The following is a 14125-nucleotide window of genomic DNA, read 5'->3' on the forward strand; positions in this document are numbered from 1 at the left end:
GGGTAGAGAGTGGAAAGAGAGAAGGAGGGGGGGGGGGAGAGAGGGAGAGAGAGAGAGAGAGAGAGAGAGAGAGAGAGAGAGAGAAAGAAAGCTAGCTTGCTTATGGAAAAGGTCCTGACCACACCTCTTACATCTTTTGTGAAAGATTAAGGTGAGGAAGTGAACTACAAGTTACATAATTTGGAAAGAAAGATATGAATATAAAAAATTGACATGGAAGCTTATTAATGAAGTAGTTACCAAAGCAATAAAATTACCTCTGTGTGTGTTTACGTGTGTGTGTAACAGTACAGTCCTATAGTTGAGAAATTTATGAAAGAGCTCAATTATGTTCGAAGTGACAGGAAAGTCTTTCCTAGATCATCCATGATAAATGGACCTTAAAGATGGGAGTTGAAAGACACTGAAGGGGTAAAGGGCATTTCAGTCCATTTCAACAAAACATAGAAACAAGAACGACCATTTCATGTCTGTAACACACTAAGAAGCTAAATTCACTTTTATTGCTGAGGTAAATAAGATAAATCTAACCAAAGAGTTTGGAACATTCTTAAGTCATTTAAAATCTGAAGGTTCATTTGTTTGGCAAAGGAAACCAGATCATATGGTCCAACTTAAAAGGCAAAGCTGTAGCCTAAGGGTAGATACAAGCCAGAAGGAAGCAAGCAGTGCCTCGATGGGGCTGCAGCAGACAAGTCAATCTTCCAGATCGACACACTTTTTTTTTGACAGTGTCTCACTATTGTAGCCTTGGCTGGCCTGGAACTCGATATGTAGACCAGGCTAACATCAAATTCACAGATACCCATCTGCCTTTGCCTCCTGAGTGCTGTGATGAAAGCCATGCACCACCACACCTGACCCACATGTATTTTTTAATTCACATGTTCTATAAGGGATGCTGTCATTCAAAGGGAACGGGAGGAAGGAAGACAGTTGGAATACTGCCTTGTCATTCAAACAGTAGTAAGAATGAGTTCAACTTCATCTTAAAATGGTTGAATGAAAATGGGTTGAACATAAGAAACTAATTTTGAAAGTATGGGTTATTTTGAGAATCGAAGGCCTGCCAGGGTGTAAAGGAGATGCCAATTGTCTATAATAGGGCAAGAGAAGAGCACTGAACAAAGCAAAAATGTGTGCCATTAACAGTTACAGAGGCAGGGCTGTGGGAGACAGCTCACAAGTGTGAGGACCTGAGTTCAACCTCCAGAGCCCTTGTAAAAAGCTGGTGGGAGGAGGAGTGATGTGCTTGCAGTGCCAATGCTGAGAAAGAAGAAACAAGCTGATCCCTGGAGTTCACTGGCCGCCTGATCAATGAGCCCCCTGTTCCAGTGAGAAAACAAAGTGGAGGGGTTGGAGAACAGGCTCTGTGGTTAAGAGCACTGACTATTCTTACATAAGACCTGAGTTCAAACCCCAGCACCCATATGGCAGCTAACAACCATCTGTAACTCCAGTTCCAAGGAATCTGACGCCCTCTTCTGTCCTCCACAGGCACTGCATGATGCAAGTACACTTACACACATGCATGCATAACACTCACACACATAAAAAATAAATTAATTTTTTTTTAAAAAAAAGTGGACAGCACTTGAAGAGCAACATCTTAGGGTGACTTCTGGCCTCCACATGTACATGCATGCACACCCATGGACATACAGGTATGCACACATACATAACACAGTTGTTAGTTAAATGCCCTCCCCCATGGCCTTTGAGAGAACATCACAGAGGACTGTAAGCACAGTGAGGAGAAAGAGTATCAGAGGGGCTACATTATTTATCCAAAAAGTTGGCCTTTAAATGGGCTCTTGGACTTGAACATCTGAAGTGTCTATGACTGACACTGACACACAATGCTGCATATGTCTTTGTCATCCCCTTTGAAGGTCCTTCTTGATGACAGCACCATCAACATTGCCACCATTGCCTCATCACGTTATGTGGGTCCATTGAAGTCTCGAGTGGGTGAATGGCAAAAACAGCTTGCCTTATTTAATCAAACACTGGTGAGTACAGGAAATTTCAGTTCATGGACTCTGGATTGGAAAGCCATAAGACCCTTAGAAATACTTACTCTATGGGGCTAAGAATGCAGCTTAGTGGTTGAGGGCTTGCCTAGTGTGTACAAAGTGCTGGATTTGATACCCAACACACACACACACACACACACACACACACACACGCATACACAAATATTTATCCTATCTTTCTAATAGTATATAATTTAGAAATGTAAGATTTAATTGTTGTTATTTTGTTATATTCAGAATAAAAAGAAAATGCACATGTATCGGGCTCTGGTTTGTATTATTATATGGCTTAATGTTATTACCATCACTCTTGTTTGGTTATTTTGATATGAAACAAAACACCCAAAATTAAACAACATATACATGTTAACAGTCCATCTGTTCATTAAGTTCAATGCACCTGGGATCTCAGCATGTCTGTTGGTCAGGAGGTGAGACTGGTTTGTACTGGGTCCTCTGCTCAGGGCCTCCCAAGGCCACTAAGATGTCAGCTAAACTGGGTTCTCATCAGCTTTAAAGGGCATGTTTTTATAGAAGATCCTTAAAAGAAACGTGTAGTAGGGCTGGAGAGATGGCTTAGCAATGAAAAGAACTTGCTTCTCTTGCAGAGGACTACAGCTTGGCTCCCAGCACTCATGTCAGATGGCTCACAACTGCTCATAACTGCAGTTTCAAAGTCTCTGACACAAGCAAACAGACTTTTTTTCCTGATAACCCTGCGTTCTAATATAATTTCTGTTACTGTGATAAAATATCTTGACAAAAAGCAATTTAGGGAAAGAGAGAGTTTCTTTGGCGTACAATTCCAGGTCTATTATTTCTGGGAAGTCAAGGCAGGACCTTGAGCTGCTAGTCTCTTCTCATTCACAGTGAAGAGCAGTAAGAAAACAAATGCTTCCTTGTCTGCTCAAGTCCTGCTAGCATTCTTCTCTCATACTGTTCAGGAAGCCTTGCCTGGGGGAATGGGCTATGTCTTCCTACACCGATTAACACTCAAGGCAATCCCCCACAGACATGCCCACAGGCTGACCTGCTCTAGATAATTCCTCATTAAGATTCTCTTCCCACATCTAGAAGAAATACATAACGGTAAAAAGATTTCAAAGGACTGAAAGTGCTTTCCTTCTACCTGTGTTCTTGGACTATCATTAATTTTTTCCACCTTCAAATTTATTACACAGTTAAGTTCCTCATAAATAATAGCAGAATGAAAAAGAGAAACAAAAAATAAAAAAAAATAACTACTACACATTTCCAAAAAATAGCAATGACTCTAATCTCAGCCCAAAACTATGACACCAAATACTGTGATGTCTGAGCCAACATGTATCTCCCTAGAACCTGAAAGGGTCAGAGGACCCTTCAAGAGGTAAAGTACATACCTGCTTACCACACAGAACTCATGCCATGGGCTCCCCTGGCAACTGTCTTCTCAGGTAATTCTAGGTTGTGTCAAGTTAACAGTTAAAACTAACCAGCACACTTTGCATATATTTGGAGTCATAAACTTGCTGCCTCCCCAACCCTTCAGGTTTCTGTTGGTAAGCATCCTGCCTCCCTGTAGAACGTTTCCTCTGCTCATTTTAATCATGTTTCTTGGGTTTCTGCACAGATGACTCAATGTAATTCTCTTAAGTAGAAGGTGAGTGAAATCGGGCTGGAATGAGTCTTGGGCTCTTTAAGGAAATTTCATTCAGAGGACCTGTGGGGAGCCAAGCAGCCCCACATGATCAACAATTTGGAAGTTACATTTTGATAGCCTCCCTGTTTTCCTCCCAGGAAGAGTGGCTGAACTGTCAGAGAAACTGGCTCTACCTAGAAAGCATCTTCAACGCACCAGATATTCAGAGGCAGCTGCCTGCAGAGGCCAAGATGTTCCTCCAAGTGGACAAGTCATGGAAGGAAATCATGAGGAAGGTGAACCTTCTGCCCAATGCACTCCGAGCCGCAACTCAACCAGGTACAAACAGAAAAAGTAGAATAAAAGCTTTTGTAGTCATCTGACAGGCTTGTTACCTATATGAACCTTACAACACGTGGCATATGTAAGAGTTGATGGAATTAAGCGCTGTCCTTTCTTATTATCAACTTACGGTCTTGGGTCATGGTTTTGGAACACAAGTATCTGTTTCTTACTGCTGTTTTGACAATTTGTGTGCGTCAGGCTGGAGAGATGACTCAGCTGTTAACAACACTGGCTGCTCTTGCACGGTTTGATTCCCAGCACCCACAGAGCAGCTAACAACCATCCATAACTCCAGTCCCAGGGGAGTTCGACGCCCTCTTTTGTTTTGACCTCCACAGACACGGCAGGACATGAGTGCTCACCTGTGCTAAGCTCACCCATGGAAAGAACCACAAAAGTTTCCATATTTTTAAACTTATTATTAGAATGAGTTAAAAAAATACTATCATTTATTGTAATTCAAGTATCAAGGCTAAATTTTTTAAGGTTTTTGCTAGCATGTCAGTGCTAGCATTAGACAGAATAATGGATTGTATTATGACATTTTCTATATGATATCACATATTTTGATCATATTCATCAACACTGCTGTTACCTTCTGTTTCCCACTCCTACTGATCCTTTCTTTTCTCAACTACCAACTAGTCTCCCCTCTACTTCTATTACTTTTTGTGTGTGTGTGAACCAATGAGTTTAGTTAGGGTTACTTACAGGAGCACAGTGAGGGGTTGTCTCCAGGAGGATGGGCACCTTACCAGTGGCTATCACACTGAAGAAGATGCCTCTTCTGCCCCCACCCCACCCCTATGCCCAGCATCAAGGTCAAAGGGTTTTAGCAAGTTCTATTTCTATGGATGTAGAAACAACTCTCTGGGAGCACACAGACAGCTACTGAGTTTGATGCTCTATACCAAAGCTTCAGCCAGTCTGCTTGCCACAAAGCAGCATATGGCCCATGCTGAGGGACAGTCCCAGACAGCTTCCCTGCCAAGCGAGGCAGCTTTTGAGGCAATGCTCTTTGCACACCAATTTTTTATTTTTTTAATATTTTATTTATTAATTTATGTATATAAAGGTATTGTCTACATGCATGTAAGTACACCTGTGTCATGCAGTTCTTGTGAAGGTCAGAAGAGGGCATTGGATTCAAACCTGGGTCCTCTGCAAGAGCACCCAGTACTCTTAACTGCTGATCCATCTCTCTAACCCCTGCCCCAAAAATTCTTACCTAACACACACGCAGAAAAGAAAAACTGTGGAATGATAAAACTGAACATTTGAAAAGGTCTTAGGGCTTGTAGACACTGCCGACCTTTGTAGGCTCATAGCTCTCCTCCAGGCAGCAACCACATCCTTCCAGCCTCAGCCTCTCTTGTCATGTATTTCTCTTATTCTCCCTCTTGTAACGATATTGGACCCACCAGATGACCCAGGATAACTTCCCTATCCTGTGATCCTTAACTTAATCAAATCTGTAAACAGTTCCCATTTCCATATAAACCACAGACATGGGGGAATGAGGATGTGGACATCCCTGAGGATGGGAACTGTTAACCATTAACTCTGCCTGCCACACCCACTTCACTGTCATATTCAAACCCTTAGTGCAAAAATATAGTGACATCTGATAACAGAGTGATGTCCCAGCCCCACTAGACTTATTATAAAATAGACTTTTTAAAATGTTTTGTCTTCTCCTCCTCCTTTTCCTCCCCCTCCTTCCATAACCCACGGGGTATAGGGCATTCATCAACTGATGAATGGAAAATTGGCCTTTAGAAATTAGAAAAAGAATCTGATTCCTAAATATATCTGGCCTTAACGACTTCAGATAAAGAAGTATAGCCCAGTAATAAATCACTTCAGGTGATGATAAAGCTATGAAGAAAAATAAAGCAGTATAAAAGGCTAGAGAGTAGCTGGAGAAAGAGAGAGAGAGAGAGAGAGAGAGAGAGAAGAGAGATTAAACTTTTTGATAAAGTGCTTTTCAAACAGAAACTTGCAGGAAAGAGAGAGTGAAAATGTGTGGATCTGAAGGAGAATTTTTGAAGGCAGAGAGGAAAAAGCAAGGCTCTTGGGATTAGCGCGTTCAACTATCAGCTCAGAGTTCTTGTGGGCTGCAGGAGAATGCACAGCGAGGAAAGCTTATGTAGGAGATGAGGACAGAGGAGCAAGTGGGCTTAGGTGGGTGACTGGCCATTGGAGAGAGTCACTGATTACATAGGGCCACAGTAAGAACTTTGAATTTGATGCTTGTGCAGGTAGGAAAGCAGCCACTGTGATGAGCATCAAAACTACAAAAATGGATATGGTATAGAGGTGGCTGCCTATGGTAGTGCTGTTGAACAGCAAGCAAATAGTGCCCTTGGACATAGTTTTTGCATTTAAAAATGGCAGTGGAGCCAGGCAAAGTGGCACACGCCATTAATCCCAGCACTTGAGAGACAGAAGCAGAAGAATCTTTGTGAGATTAAGGCCAGCCTAATCTGCACAGCAAGTTCCAGACTAGCTGGGACTACAAAGGGAGACCTTGTCTCAAAAAAAAAAAAAAAAATCAAAAATGGCATTCGATACAGAAAAGGTGACAGAGAATAGGAAGCTTCTAGAAACTTGCTTTGTTTGAATTTTGTTTGTGCACTCATAGCCCCCCCGCAAAAAACAGAACACCAGTTAAAAATCTTTCAAATTAAAAATACTACTCAAACATGGTATTAAAATATTATGATTAACTAAGAATTAGAAGTCTTGGGCTAGGGAGATAGCTCAGCAGTTAAAGCACTTGCTGCACAAGCAAGAGAACTGGAGTTCGGATGCCCAGAACTCACATAAATGTCAAGTGGGAGTGGGAGCTTACCTGTAATTCAAGTCTTGGAAGGAGAAACAGTGAATACCTAGAGCAACATGGCTTGGGAGAATAATAGAGGAGTTGTGGGTTTAACTGAGAGACCCTGCCTCAAAAGAATATGGTGGAAGAGGAATCTCCCTCGATTCCTAATGTCAACCTCAGACCTCCACATGAATGCACACACGTGCATGTGAACTCCCTGCACACACATGCTCCCACACACATGCAAACACTGGTGTATTAGTTACTTTTCTGTTGCTGTGATAGAAACACCATGACCAAGGGAACATATAAAAGAAAGGCTTTGGGGCTGGAGAGGTAGCTTAACAGTTAAGAACACTGACTGTTCTTGTAAAAGACCCAGGTTCGAATCCCAGCACCCACATGGCAGTTAACAACTGTAACTCCAGTTCCAGGGGATCTGACAGCCTCTTCTGTCCTCTGCAGGCATTGCACGACATGGGTGCACTTACCTACATGCAGGCAATACATGCATACACATAAAATAAAAATAAATTTTTTTTTTAAGAAAAGAGTTTATTTAGCTTATGGTTCCAAGGGGGAAAGCATCCATCATGCTGGGGAGGCATGGTGGCAGAGGTGGCTGGAGCAGGAGCAGAAGCTAAGCTCACACCCTCAAGCAGGCACAGGAAGCAGCACCTAACTGGAGATCTGGGAAGGTTTAAGAACTCTGTAAGCCCACCCCAGTGATGTGCTTCCTCCAGCACGGCCACACCTTTTAAGACCCCCAAAACAGCACCACCAATTGGGAACAAAGTCTTCAAACACTTGGAGCCTATGGGGGACATTCTCATTCAAACCACCAGAACTGATATAGTTACATGTACACATTACATACACAAAAGAAGAAAAATGAAATAAAGACGCTAAAATTCTTAGCCGATACCCCATTTTGTTGGTTTATTCTTCTATCAAATGAAACAAAGGCTGCCGAATGTTAATATATTTACTTTCATTTAAAATTATACTTTCTATTTTAATATAACTTGGTCAACACTATTTTTTTCTCAATGAACAGGACTTCTGGAGACTTTTCAAAACAATAATGCATTGCTTGACCAAATTCAGAAGTGTCTAGAGGCATATTTAGAATCAAAAAGAGTTATCTTTCCAAGGTAAGTTTAAAAAGCTACATAAAATGTTTTGTTGTAAACTATAGACAGCTTAAGATTAAGATTGGAACTTCAGAACATCAGAGAACTGGAGAAGGAAACAAGAAATCTCTGTGTTGCCTGGACAGTTTTCCCTAGGTTGGTTGTTGAGCAAATACTAAGCCCTCCAGGATGCATAGGTTGAGATGAGACATGCTGGCCGTCTGCATGGGGTTACAGGGGAGTAGAGGGACCCCTTAGCACATGGCTCTCCCCGGATGTCCCCATCTCTAGCTCTGTAGCCTTTCCAGTTTTAGCCCTTCTGTTTCTTCCAGTGAGTGAGAACCCTAGCATTTTTGCCCCTCTTGTTGTGAATGGTCCGAAGCGGCCTGACAACTCCTTTTGCAATGTTGACACAGTTTACAAATCTCGTCTTTGAGCTTCAGAGAAAACCAAAACTGAAATAATTAGTTTTTAGTGCATGGTTGCTGTACTTGGGCAAGATTTAGCTAGGAACATAGACGTCACCATAGGTGTGTACAACAAAAGTTTCATGCAGGAATTCGTGGTTTTCATAAGTGTTAGAAGGAAGGAAGAACTACAACCACTTTGAAGCACTTCGGAAGGACGGGTCAAGGTCTCGGTGGAGCAGTCTCTAAAATCTCATCTGTCTGCAACAAAAAGTATGGATTGGGGGCTAGAGAGATAGCTCAGCACTTAAGAGCTCTGGCTGTTCCTGCAGAGCAGTTCGGTTCCCAGCACCCACATCAGGTGGCTCACAGCTGTCTTAAACTTCAGTTTCAGAGGACCTGACGCCCTCTTCTGGCTTTTGTGGACACCTGTGCTCACATGCACATACCCACACGTGGACACACACATACACATAATTTTTAAATAGAATAAAAATAAAAAGGATGATTGTCAGGAGGACACTTGACAACCAAGGACAAAAATCCCACTTTACCAGATGGGGATAAGGATAAAAGTGCTGCTTTCCTTGCACCATCTCCCTCTCAGAGACAAGCAGCTCACAGGAAGAACCTAATCTGAAACCTTGTTAAGAGAGATTCTGAGAGGGATCACTCCAGCTCCTCCCTATTGAAAGGCTATTGTTGAGTGGACAACCACCAGTCCAGGCACTTCCTTTGAACACTTGGTCCTTCAAACATGAGTTAGGGAAGTGGAGAGCAGTGAGAGGGACAGAAGGTAAAGGGAAGCCCTGTCTTCAACCTGAGCAGTTAACTGCTCTGACCTATTGTGGAATCAACTAAGATAATCAATCAAATTCCACTGGAGTTATTAAAAACAAGACTGAAGCACACTGAGTGTCACAGACCTATAATCCCAACTACTTGGGAACTAGGAGGATCATGAGTTCAGGCCTCCTGAATTACAGAAGTTCAAGGCCAGCCTAAGTAACTTAACAAATATTTAAAACTGAAAATTAATTTTTTTAAAAACTGAAAAGTAAGCTTTTAAATGGCTATGGCTATAGTTCAGTATCAGAGTGCTTGTCTAGCATGCTTGAGACCCTGGGTTCAAGCCCAGAACTAGAAAAAGAAAAACATAATCCTGAAACTGTATTGCCAAAGACTAATATTTACAAGAATATTTTTAGTTATCTAACGCAGGAAGATGGCCGTTTATTTAAAAGTCCACACAATAAATATTGAGTAGGACATAGTTAAGGCTCTGTAGGTGACACAACTGCAGCTACTCGGTTCCACTACTGTAACAGAAAAGAACCCATAGACAAGACCTCTACATGCCTATGTGACAGTCAGTCTGTACTGACAAAAGCAGGTGCCAGGCCAGATTGGCCCTGTGGGCTGTAACTTGCAACCTCAATTTATGGCAGAATCATATTCTGTGATGTTATACCTTTCTTTACCCATCTTGTTTGAAATGATATTGAAATGCATACAGAATGTTTTCTTTTTCTACATAAGCATAACCTTCATATCATTGGAAATGGTATGTTGGCAAAATCGTATCCTGTCATTTTTTACAACGACCTCTGAATTCGGACAATGTTACAGAACCAAGTAAGGTTCTTGCAGCCATTCATGCATCTGTTTTCTCTTCAACAAATAATGTATTGAACACTAGGTATGTGTAAGTCAGGAGTCTAGGGAAAGCAATATGTCTTCACCAGAGGAGCTCACAGCTAAGTAAGACTGATGAAAACAAGTCAGTATTATAGCAAGAGCTGGTATTATTAATAATTTTATAATTTTTTTTGTTCTAGCTACTAGGTCTAGGTATTTGAGATGCATCCTCACTACATTTCACATAAACTTGTTTAGAGACATGTAGCCTCCCCCAGAAATCCAGTCCACGTGTAATTAGAGGCCCAGGAAATGAGTGCACTGGAGGGGATTCAGCTAAAGAATTTCATCTTTTATGTCTATCTGAGTCTGTGCTTCTATTTCAAGCTGCATTTTAAGGGTTCTCTTTCATACAGATTTTACTTCTTATCAAATGATGAGCTCCTGGAGATTTTGGCCCAGACCCGAAACCCACAGGCCGTGCAGCCTCACCTGAGGAAATGCTTTGACTCCATTACAAAGCTCGAGTTCGCTGTCATGCCTCCGGCCGAGGGGAAGATTCCTGGTATCGACGCAGAGGCAGAAAAGGTTTTCACTAATGATATTTTGGCAATGCTGTCACCTGAGGGAGAGCGAGTAAGTTTATCCTCAGAGATAAACTCAATTACTTGTCTAGAATTGGGATAAAGCATTGTTCATTCACATCCTAAGCTTGCCAGGTACTCAACCAGCCCAGCAGTTTCACGGATAACCAGGCTAGAACCCTCCCTCAAAGAACTCAAAATCTAATGGAGAAATTGTCAAGCAACTAAAATCACCTCAATAAATGTGGTGTACTCTGTTCTTGGAAACAGACTGGAGGAGAGCCACCGTGTTTTTACCCACTCTACATAAGAGACTGGGCAAGAGTGCCAATTCTCTGCCAGGCCACCTAGATCCAAGCCAGAGCTGTCCAGCACCTGCTAAATGAGGACACCAAGAACATGAATGCCCCAGTGGATTGTGAAGAACACACACATATACACACATTCACCCGCATCCACACAGACAGCCACATATACATACACAAACACACATGTACATATGAATGTGCACATAGGGATCCTCTTTCAAGGGGCAGCGAAGATGTCAATCAAAATTCCCAGCGTTTGTGGTCTAGCGCCAGTGTTTACACAACTCAGAGTTCTGTTACAGAAATACAGCAGGTGGACTACCTGAGCTATTCTCTCATCACCCTAATTGCCTCCTAGGTCGGCCTGGGGAAAGGCCTCAAGGCGCGAGGCAATGTGGAAGAATGGCTTGGGAAGGTGGAGGAAGCCATGTTCGCATCTCTCCACCGTCTGTGCAAAGCTGCCATTGCTGACTATCAGGGGAAACAAAGGACTGAATGGGTGATGGCTGGCTACCCTTCTCAAGTAACAGCTCATTGTATTTTGTTTCTGGATCTTTCTTTGGTACAAAATCTCACATACTTAAAGAAGATGTTTCATTGCAGGTCATCCTGACTATTTCTCAGATTATGTGGTGCCGTGATTTGACTGAGTGTCTAGAAACAGACAGCAATAGGTTAGAGGCCCTGGAAGCTTTTGAAAAAGTAAATTTTGAGGTGAGAGCTTTAAAAGATTATTGTCGAACATAATGTCACACAAGATGGTCTTCATGGTTCTATCATGGCTAATGCAAATCCACTTTATTTCAGAGGTTCAGTGCGCTGACAAGACTTCCAAGCTTGGGGGTTCACACTGAAGCCATTTGTGTTCAATTTTTCTTAGGGACACTCCCTTCGTGTTTGTTTGGTATTCATATGAAGAAATATAAAATATGTAGAAAAGCTGTTTAAGAGGAAAGCATCAGGATTATAATGATTTGCAAATTTTAGGAAATAATTGTGTTTACTAGGCTTAGGTATCTATCACAGAAAGGTATATGTTTTTGTTTTGGTTTCTAATAATATTTTATTAATTATTTAAATTTTGTAAATGTATTTTGACCCTATTACCCCTTTCCCCATCTCCTCTCACATTATTTTGATTTAAAAAAAATCTAAATGAAGCTCAGCATCACAGTGAGTGCTTATAACCCAAGCATTGCAGGCCAGAGACATGGTGGGTTCCAAGAGCTCGCTGGCTAGCCAACCTAGCTGAAATGGAAACTTCGGGTTCAATGAGCGACCCTGTCTCAACACAGTAACGCAAAGCACTACAAAGGAAAACACCAGTGCCCTCCCCTGGCCTCTGCGTGCGTGCCCACTGGCACACATGCACACATACAAATATAATTTTAAAATATTGTAAGTGCAAAATGCACTGTTTGGTAACAATAGCCACGACACTGCAGTAGATCTCTAGAACCCGCTCTTCCATAATAAAACTTTGTATCTGTTGAGCAGCAGCAACTCATCACTGCCTCCTCTCCCCACCATGGCAACTTCGGTTCTACTCTGTACGGGCTTGATGACTGCAGATCCCTCATAGCGAACTCATGCAGCATTTGTCCTGTGACTGACTTATTTCATTTAACTTAATGTCCTTCATCCCTGTCACCCATAACAGGATTTCCTTCTTTTTCAGGCTGACTGCTTTTCCATTGTATGTACAGGACACATTCTTTTTATTCTTCCCTCCACTAATGGCTTTTTCATGTTTTCACATGTTGGCTATTGTAAATAATGCTGCTGTTCACACTGAAGAAGAGGTCCCTCAAGGCCCTGACTTCAGTTCTTTGATGTATATGCTCAGAAGTGGGATTACTCATTCATTTGGTAATTGCGTCTTCAGTTTTTTGAGAAGCCCCCATCCTGTGCCTTGTCATATATGCACCATTTCTTCTTCCTGCCAGCAGTGCACGGGGCTTCCTATCTCCATGTCTTTGCCAATATTTTTTATCCTTTTATTTTTGATGATAACCAATGTGCCAGATTTGGGGTAATGTCACATTGTGTTTCTGAATTGATTAAATTTGGTTTTGGACAAATCCACACATGTACATAGCACTTTCTGTTTACTTTCACCCCTGCCCTCTCTTATAACCCTCCCACCCTTTTGTTCCCACTGACCTGGCTAGAGGTCCCTTCCCACATTCGAGTCTTTTTGTTTTGTTCTATGACCCATTCGTTTTAACTAGGACTGTCTGTGTAACCACAGGTTTGGAACTATCTATTGGAGCTTGGTGGGCTCACCATTGGTTACACGATGAAGTCAACAGCTGTTCCTCCCCTATAATCTGTCAGTAGCCAGTAGTTCAACATGGAGGGTTAGGTCCCGACCGGCCTCTCCTCGGTCCATGATTGGTTATAGACAAGCCCACTCTCACACAGGCTCAAGGAGGCAACTACAGCTGCTGTGGGTTCGTGATTATAGCAGAGCTGTAGCATGCTCTGAAGATGATGTTTCACAGATCATCTTCCAATCTTCCAGCCTTCGCATTGTTTACACCCCCTTTTCCACAATTTCCCCGAGCTTTAGAGGAATTAGTGTCAACGTTCAGGACTGAGCACCCAGCTGCCACTTAACCTCAGCACCTTGAGCAGTCACAAGTCTCAACATACACCGCCAGCACTCACCTAAACAGAAGCTTCTCTTATTAAGGAGGAGGGTTAGCATTTGCCTGAAATTTTCATAATTTTATTTTTTCTCACACTGTGGTTTTGATAGTCAGACCTGATGATTAGTGGTAATAAGCATCTTTTCATATACATACTGACCATTCACGTTTTTTTTAGAAAAATGGCTATTCAAATCCTTTCCCCATTTTTAATTGGGTTATTTGATCTTTTATTATGTTGTGGGAGAAATGAGGCCCTTATCTTTAAGCATGTGACCTGAAGCTGTAAAGTCCTGGCAGAAAACAGAGAAAGTTCCCTGGCATGTACAGTAACATTAATTTTCTGGACATGATAACAAAAGCAAAAGCAGACAGTGAGATTGCATCAAACTGAAAAGTTTTTGCACAGCAAAGGAAAGAATCCACAGTGAGAAAACACAATGAAGGCAACAAGGAAAAAAGATTTGGTAATTGACCCGGCCCCGCCCTCACCTCTCTCTGCTTCCCTGGACCTGCACCACTGGCTAACTCTCCTGGCCTGCTCTCCTGCCCTCAGGCCTCTCTTGGGGTAAGTC

At 42.1% G+C, this 14125-nt stretch overlaps 1 protein-coding gene across 1 annotated transcript in view; it reads left to right on the forward strand.

The window, feature by feature from the left end:
- Dnah6 (dynein axonemal heavy chain 6) overlaps window positions 1–14125 on the forward strand; it is a 317890-nt gene that overhangs the window by 97026 nt on the left and 206739 nt on the right. Inside the window, exons 20-25 of the mRNA XM_008840298.1 lie at window positions 1893–2012; window positions 3816–3996; window positions 7887–7983; window positions 10424–10643; window positions 11258–11422; window positions 11503–11613. Coding sequence (XP_008838520.1) covers window positions 1893–2012; window positions 3816–3996; window positions 7887–7983; window positions 10424–10643; window positions 11258–11422; window positions 11503–11613 — 894 coding nt within the window. The remainder of the gene's footprint in view (window positions 1–1892; window positions 2013–3815; window positions 3997–7886; window positions 7984–10423; window positions 10644–11257; window positions 11423–11502; window positions 11614–14125) is intronic.

Source organism: Nannospalax galili, unplaced genomic scaffold (assembly GCF_000622305.1).
Source record: "Nannospalax galili isolate Female #2095 unplaced genomic scaffold, S.galili_v1.0 scaffold279, whole genome shotgun sequence".
NCBI lineage: Eukaryota > Metazoa > Chordata > Mammalia > Rodentia > Spalacidae > Nannospalax > Nannospalax galili.